The sequence below is a fragment of the Zootoca vivipara genome, chromosome 6 (assembly GCF_965207765.1).
Source record: "Zootoca vivipara chromosome 6, rZooViv2.hap1.1, whole genome shotgun sequence".
Classification (NCBI taxonomy): domain Eukaryota; kingdom Metazoa; phylum Chordata; class Lepidosauria; order Squamata; family Lacertidae; genus Zootoca; species Zootoca vivipara.
The window spans coordinates 898,540-906,774 of NC_142589.1; the positions used below are offsets into that span (position 1 = coordinate 898,540).

At 46.2% G+C, this 8,235-nt stretch overlaps 1 protein-coding gene across 3 annotated transcripts in view; it reads right to left on the bottom strand.

Moving 5' to 3' along the window:
- POLM (DNA polymerase mu) overlaps window positions 1–8,235 on the bottom strand; it is a 29,551-nt gene that overhangs the window by 19,814 nt on the left and 1,502 nt on the right. For all 3 annotated transcript variants that reach the window (XM_088671381.1, XM_088671380.1, XM_035121206.3), the window contains exon 2: window positions 520–738. In XM_088671381.1, the coding sequence (XP_088527507.1) occupies window positions 520–719 (200 nt within the window). In that variant the 5' untranslated portion in view covers window positions 720–738. The remainder of the gene's footprint in view (window positions 1–519; window positions 739–8,235) is intronic.

Genomic DNA, 8,235 nt, shown 5'->3' on the forward strand with positions numbered 1-8,235 from the left:
AGTTCCCTGCAACTTGGCTTCTCATAACGAGGGAACCGCCAGAAGGCCGTCGGTGCTGGACCTCAGTGTCCGGGCAGAATGATGGGGGTGGAGACGCTCCTTCAGGTAAACTGGACCCAGGCCATTTATGTTTTGTTACGTTTGTTGACTGAACTAAAAAGTTTCGTGAGCCCATTTTAAAAAAACAACAACTTTTTTTTATCATTTTGCCACCCCCCTCAATGATGACACCCAGGGCAGCCCACACACCCCGCACCCCTTTCTCCAACACTGCCAGACTGTAGGCTTCGGGAGGGGGGGCCGGGTGTCCTGCGACATGTCACTGTCCTAGCAGGGGCCATTCACACATCACTCCACTTTATCAGGTGTTTGGCCTCCTCATGCTACCACATTATTGCTCTTGCACCAGAACAGAACAAAAAGCGCCCAGGACATTTGTGGCATGAAAATCCAGGATGGGTTGCCCTCTTTTTCCTCTTCCTTCTTCAGAGGGAGAGTCTGGCCCACCTCCTTTTTTACCTGTTGGCATCCTCCACGCAGAAACCCCTTTGGCGGGCCAGAGTGGTAAGGAAAGCCTTGCGTGTGGCTCCCATCCTCTTCTCCACCAGGCACAGCACCACTTGGGGGAAGCGCACAGGACGTGCCAGGTGAGCTGGTGGGCTGGGCAGGCACAAGCGCTTCTTCTTCTTCTTCTTCTTCACTGGAAGCTGCAACATCATTGGCTTAGCGAAGGAAGGCCTTCCCCAAAAGAAAGAAAGCAGTCAAGATTGAGAGACCAGGGCCTCCTCTGCTCTATTTGCAATGCCTGCTAAAATCATTCTTGTTTAAACAAGCCTATCCAGATGCTTAGAAAGCTGAGGTAATTTTAATCTGCTTTAGTATTTCATCTTTTGTATGTTTTATTTTTATTTTTAGGGTTTTTTAATTATTAAATACGCATTCTGCCCATTTAAAGATCTCAGGAAGGTTCACAGCTTGTTTTAAAGTAGGGTTGTAATTTTTTCCGGATTTTACTGTTTTTTCTTTTGTAAACAGCTCTCAGGTTTTCTTATGAACAAGCGGTGTATACATTTTTTTGAAATGAGATATAATAGATATTAAATAAATAAAATGCAGGGAGAGGGAGAGGCCAACCTTCTATCAACAAAATAGTAGTTAAAAATGGAATCCCTGCCGCATAGTATTTAATCTAACGGTTATGTCACATATATTTAATCCCAGGTGTCCACCAAGAGGACAAGAGAAATCCTAATTTGCCTGCTGGAGCAAGTTTGCAAAATGAATATGCTCAGGGCCATAGCTCTCCTATCCATGAAAAGCCGGGGAAATTATACAAAAGGGAAGAGCAGTAGGTTGCAATCCTAGACACTCTTTCCTACAAGTAACACCTATCAGATTCAATGGGGGTTTACTTCTGAGTAGACAGGTATAGCATTGCTCTTTTGGGCTGCCAGTCAGAGGAAACAACTCTGGACTAGGGAGACAAATAGTGTCACATTGCATCCCCCCATTTCCTATATTCCCAGTGAATAATAACATTCATATATGCCAGGCGTATATTGTTTTTTACCTGCCTTTCTCCTGTATCTTGAATAGTAGTCTTAGCTATAAAAAAAATCTCTTAGAATGTTGCTGGAGATAGTTAAGCAGAAGCAGCTTTTCCTTGCAACTAAAACCCAAGTCTCAGGCTGCTATTAAGAGATGAAGAGCAGAGGCAGTAAGAAAAACACAGCAATGTTCTATCCAAGACTGAGCAAAGGAATTATCGTAAAAATGATTCTGTAGCAGAGTTCTGCCTATCCTAACACGGGGGGGGGGGGGAGAGAGACTCTGTGAGGGCCACACGCCTCACTTGCCTGGCTTCTTGCAGTCTTTGTCTGGCTGGAATATGTTCTTGAATGCCCAGTGCAACATGCATGTGCTTGGGTGGAGGATGGAGAAGGGGTTGTCAGGAGATTCAGTTCCACCTTAAGACTTAGGCATGTTGCTGCTGATATATGTCACATGTCTAGGTATATCCTTTTATGGACTTCTACTTTCAGTTCTGTACTGGTTCTGTTCTGAGTTCTGTTCTGAACTGTTTGATCTGATGGAAGAGAGAAAGCATCATTCGCTCTCTCTTCATGCTGTAATATAGCTGTAAATAAACCACTTTAAAATGCCTCTCTGCTGCTGCCTTATCATCTCCGCTGCAACCGCTGAAACTGCGTGGGCATCTCTGCTGATTGCGTGCTCAGGTTGCTGAGACCCTGAGTCGTGTTCGTGTTCCATGGGAATCACCGGGACTGAGACGAAGAGGGAGCTGCCGGCTGGACCTCCCAATGGTGAAATCCCATCAAAAGGGTTCCGGGCCCAGAAGTACAAGGGTCGTCAAGCCCAGAGGAGATGGTTGGTGGTCTCTGGATCAGCCGGTTATGGATCCAGGAGCAGGCAGTGTGTTCCGAATGCGGCTTTGATCAGTGCTGAAAACATCGGAGCAATTGAGAGGTATGTGTGGAGAGCGATAGGCAGCAAAATGTTTATTCAGCAAGCTGCTGGCTGCTGCCGGAGAAAGCTTTGAAACAGACAGTCGTAAACCTGTCCCAGTGATTAATTGACTGTGAGATAGAGCTGGAGCGGAGGCATTTTTCCAAAGTGATTGCCTGTAACGGGTGGCTGGAAAAATGGAGAATATGCTTGGAAGCTCTAACCAGATAATTCTTCTGGATGGGACTAATTATCATACATGGAAAATATATGTAGAAGGCAAGTTAAGACTTGCAAAGCTCTGGCATGTGATTGAAGAGAACCCCCCCGCGCCTGTAACGAATGCTTGGACTCAATGTGACTCACAAGCTCGCGGTTTGATTATTGGATGTGTCTCAGCTACAGAATTAATTACCCTTGCTAACAGAGCGTCTGCGAGACAAATGTGGGAGGTACTACGTGAAGCCCATGAACGCAAACAGGCAGGGTCAGTTCTATTGTTTTTTCGGACTCTGCACAACATGAAACTCCAGCCGGGAGGTGATTTACGTGCCCACATTCTTGAAATGCAGCGGCTGAGGGAGGAACTGGTGAATCGTGAATTTGTTTTGCCAGAAGCTGTGTTTGCAGTGTTGATTCTGGACTCTTTAGACCACAGCTTTGATGCCATTGCTAGCCAGTTAGCAGCCCTCCCCACAAGATTTAACAGCAGCTAGAGTAATTGCTGTATTGCAAAATGAGTGGGATCGGAGGAGAGCTGAGGGCGCCAGTTGCAAATCACAGGAGCCAGCTGCTACGTGCCAATCTCAAGCTGATAACGCTAGAGCCTTCACGATCAGATGCTATGGTTGCGGAGGTCTAGGTCACGTAAAGCGAAACTGCAGAAAGAAGCAAGATAAGGAAAGACAGACAGCTGCTGCAAATTTCAAAGGCAAACAAGGAAAGGGGGGTGGCAGCGGTGGAAAGCAGCCAAGTGGACAGCGTAAAGCTATGCTGGCTAAGATAACAGCAACTTCAAAGGCTAATAACTTCTTTGTTGTCGATTCTGGTGCCACGAACCACATCTGCCGAGACCGACATCTTTTTGTTTCATTTCAAGCCTTTAAGGGGAAGATTTTACAGGCAGGTGGATCATCTTTGGACATTCAAGGAACTGGGACAATTGTGTTAGAATCTCTAAACCTAGAGATTGCTGATGTGCTTTATGTGCCAAAAGCAAAGGATAATTTACTTTCAGTTCCACAGCTGGACAGAAAGGGTTTTCACATCTCTTTCAGGAATGGCATTGCCATTATCACTAAGAACAATGAAGAATACGTACGTGCTGAAAAGGTTGATGAACTGTTTTTGATGACTTTTGACGATGTAAAAGTGTCTGAGGGTGAACCTGATGAAAATGTTGCTTATGTTGCTAACACAACTAATAGGCCTCTTCATGCAGGTTGTATTCACGAATACCATCGCATTTTTGGACACTTAGGCTGGCAAGCAGTGTCCAAGATGCCCAAGGTTGTGCAGGGCTTGAAGCTTAAACCCTGCAAGTATCATATGAAGTGTGTTTCCTGTGCACAACATAAGGTGAAAGTTGCACCCAAAGGGAAAGTGTCTGGGAGGAAGGCAACCCAGCCTTATCAGGTGGTCCATGCAGACCTGGTAGGTCCACTATCACCATCTGTGAGTGGATCTAGGTATTTTATGATCCTAATAGACTCCTACACCAGATATGTTCACGTGTTTGTGCTAAAACAGAAATCAGATGCCTTTTTAAAGTTCAAGGGTTTCTGTGCATGGCTTGAAAATGCCAGGGGCCAAAAGATAAAGTGCCTATTCAGTGACAATGGAGGGGAGTTCACTTCTCATGAATTTAAAGCTTTTCTGTCTGAGAAGGGAATTCAACACGATCTGGCATGCCCCAGAAGTCCTTGGGAAAATGGTTTGTGTGAAAGGGCAGGACAAACTTTACAGCAGGGACTTAAAACCTTGCTGCATGATGCCAATTTACCTGAGCAGTATTGGGCCGAGGCACTATCTAATTTTGTTTACACTCTTAATCGCAGGTGGCATTCAGCGATTGAGTGTACCCCTTATGAGAAGATGTTTGGCAAACAGCCTTACATCAAACACATGAGGATCTTTGGATCTGACATGTGGGTAAACACCCCACAAAGTGGTAAGCTGGGGACACGAGGTGAACCTGGTATATTCTTGGGATACGAAAATGGAGCGTACAGAGTGTTGATGAAAAACACTCAAACTGTAAGAATCACCAAGAGTGTCCAGTGCAATCCCAAATGGGGGGGAAAATGTGGGGATTTTTCAGATTCATCCTGTTGATGATGATGAAGAAGAAGCACAAGCTGAGGATGATGATGAGCAGGATTCTGGTTCTGATTCTGATTCAGTAAGAGGCGCAGGTGCACTATCAGCATCTGATAGTGACACTGCAGATTATTTAAGTGCAAAAGCCTCAATCAGACCATCAGATGCGTCTGACACTGAACCAGAAGAACCTCTGTTCACCATTGGTCGCTTTTCTCCTAAAAAGGAGGAGTTAAGTAAAGATGAAGAACGGACTGTTCGAAGGTCCGAGAGGGCCACAAAGGGGAAACCGCCCAAGAGATATGCTGATGAATATGCAAAGACAGCTGTTGCTGTTCTTGGTACCTCTGAAAAAATCTTTGAACCTGCTAGTTTCCAAGAGGTTCAGGAATTGAACCCAAAGCAGGCTCAGCCATGGCTGGAAGCCATGAAGGCTGAAATTGACTCCTTAGATAGAAATCAAACCTGGGAGCTAGTTCCAGTTGTCCCGGGAATGAGACTTGTTGACAGCAAGTGGGTGTTTAAAGCCAAGACCAGGGGTCCCCAGACTTACCGAGCGGCGGGCCGGTGCCCGCCGCGCCGACCGCGCGGTGGGCCGGACTGCAGGGGAGTGCGCGCGCAGCGGGCCGGAGGGCGGGGGAGTGCGCGCCCGTGCGCATGCGCACACGCACACGGGCGGAAAAAAAAATCGGCGAAAATCGCTTGTGCGCATGCGTATGGGCCTCCCCCGACCCGGAAGTGCACCAGAAATGACCTCTTCCGGGTCGGGAGAGGCCCGTACGCATGCGCACAAAGGATTTTCGGCGATTTTTTGCCGATTTTTCAGATCGCCGCTGCGCCGCGCGCCGTGAGAGCGGGCGGCGGCAGCGGGCGGCGGGGGTCGTCGCGGGCCGGATTGGAAGGCCGATTGGGCCGCATCCGGCCCGGGGGCCGTAGTTTGGGGACCCCTGGCCAAGACTAACCAGAATGGAAAGATTATGAGACACAAAGCAAGGTTGGTCGCCAGAGGATTTTCGCAGGTAAGTAAGTAAAACCTTTATTGGCATCAAACAAACTCGCATACAAAATAATAACAGATTAAAACTGTCACTGTGGCAAACGCTGTGCCAAGAGAGGGAAGGGAATAATCCGCCATCCGCTTTCACGACAATGGGGCTTCCGGCGACTCAGACGACTGCAGAATACAACGCCGAGAAAATAGTAAATTAAGATATTGAGCCACCATCTCGGTGAGGACCGGGTCCTTCCCCAGCAAGAGGAACCGCAAGATTTCCCGCTCTGGTCTCCCTCTGGGAATGTAGAGCCGGTCCAGGAACCGTTGACGAAGGTCGACGTAAAGGTTACAATGAAAAACCATATGTGGAAGGCTTTCCACCTGAGGGTCATGACACGGACAGATCCTCTCATCCTTCGCCCTGCCCGAGAATCTTCCCCACAGGAGATTTTCGCAGGTACCGGGGGAGGACTTTCACCAAGTCTTTGCTCCTACCGTGAAATACGAGACGGTGAGACTCATGCTTAAATTTGCGTCTGAACAAAAGTTTCAGGTCGCCCATCATGATATCGATACAGCTTTTTTATACGGGGTTTTGCAGGAAGATATATTTTTACTGCCCCCTGCTGGTGTGGATGTACCAAAGGGAATGGTATGCAAACTAAAGAAATCACTGTATGGGCTCAAGCAGAGCGCCAGGTGTTGGAACACCAAACTTACAGAAACATTGCTTTCCTTAGGATTTAAGCAAGGTATCGCTCATCCGTGTGTATTTGTCAAACAAGAGGGGGAGCAAAAACTATATTGTATTTGTTTTGTTGATGATTTGCTGTTCTTCTGGAAGAACAAAGAGTTGTACCAGAGTACACTTGCGCAGTTGAAGGAACACTTCAATATGAAAGACCTAGGTGAAGTTTCCAATTATCTTTCTCTACAGGTTGAGAGAAACAAAGAAGGTACTTTTCTGGTACACCAAACTCAAAAGATTACTGATGTGCTGAACAAATTGAATTTAATTGACGCAAATCCTGTTGACACACCTATGGTACAAGGTTATAAAGTTGATGATGATGCAGAACCATTTACCGACACTACACTGTATAGATGTGTGTTAGGTAAGTTAAACTTCATCGCAAGAGTTTCAAGACCTGACATTGCTGTTAGCTGTAATTTGCTGAGCAGACGTGCCAACAATCCTACTGTTCAGGATTGGCGTGCTTTGAAACGCATTTGTAGATACTTAAAAGGAACCATGCACTACAGATTGCGTTTCACAAGTCAAAAGACTGGAGGTCTGGAAATCTTCGCAGATGCAAGTTTTGGTAGTGATGTCACAGATAGCAAAAGCACTTCAGGTGTTTGTTATGTATACAACCATTGTCTTTTTGATTGGATGTGCAGGAAACAGACAACCGTTTGTCAGAGTTCCTGTGAAGCAGAGCTCAACGCTCTCTCACTCTCCTTAATGGATTGTGAATGGTTGTTGCAACTGTTCAAGGATATTGGAGGAAGCTCTGGGAGGAAGACCTTTCATTGCCTACAGACAGCCACCCAATCTTAAACAACTCCTCACCCACAATAATACAACCACCAGACTTAACATGGACACTGGTACCAGAGCCTGCAATAAACCCAGATGCCAACTTTGCTGCCACATACACCCAGACAACACCATTACTGGCCCCAACAACATCCAACATACCATCTCAGGACTATTTAATTGCTCATCCTCTAACATTGTGTATGCCATCAAATGCCAACAGTGCCCTTCAGCTCTCTATATTGGACAAACAGGCCAAACCCTACGCCAAAGGATAAATGGACATAAATCTGACATCAGGAAGCAGAAGACATAAAAACCAGTAGGAGAACACTTCAATCTCCCAGGACATTCTATACAAGATCTCAAAGTAGCTGTCTTACTACAAAAGAATTTCAGAAATAGACTGGAAAGAGAAGTTGCTGAATTGCAACTTATCACCAAGCTCAAAACCATGGAGGGACCTGGTTTGAACAGAGATATCGGGTTCTTATCTCATTATACATGATAAGCGATCTTCAGCCATCTCCACCCTTGCTTTTTCATGCAAAACCATTTGCAGTCGTTTCCGGTCATCAACAGCTATCAGTCAGTCAATCACCCATTTCCACCACCCTTCTGAGTGATCCCCCCTCCCCATCCCCACCCCTCCCCACCCCTTCTCTACATAAGTGCCTGGAAACTTCCATTTCACTGTATCTGAAGAAGTGTGCATGCACACGAAAGCTCATACCAAAATAAAAACTTAGTTGGTCTTTAAGGTGCTACTGAAGGAATTTTTTTATTTTTACTTCGATCCAGACCAACACGGCTACCTACCTGTAACAAGGATATTGGAGTTAATGTGTCTTGTCCTATTCAGGTATATCAAGACAATCAGTCCTGTTTAGCTTTGCTAGCATCCGAGAGTTGCAAG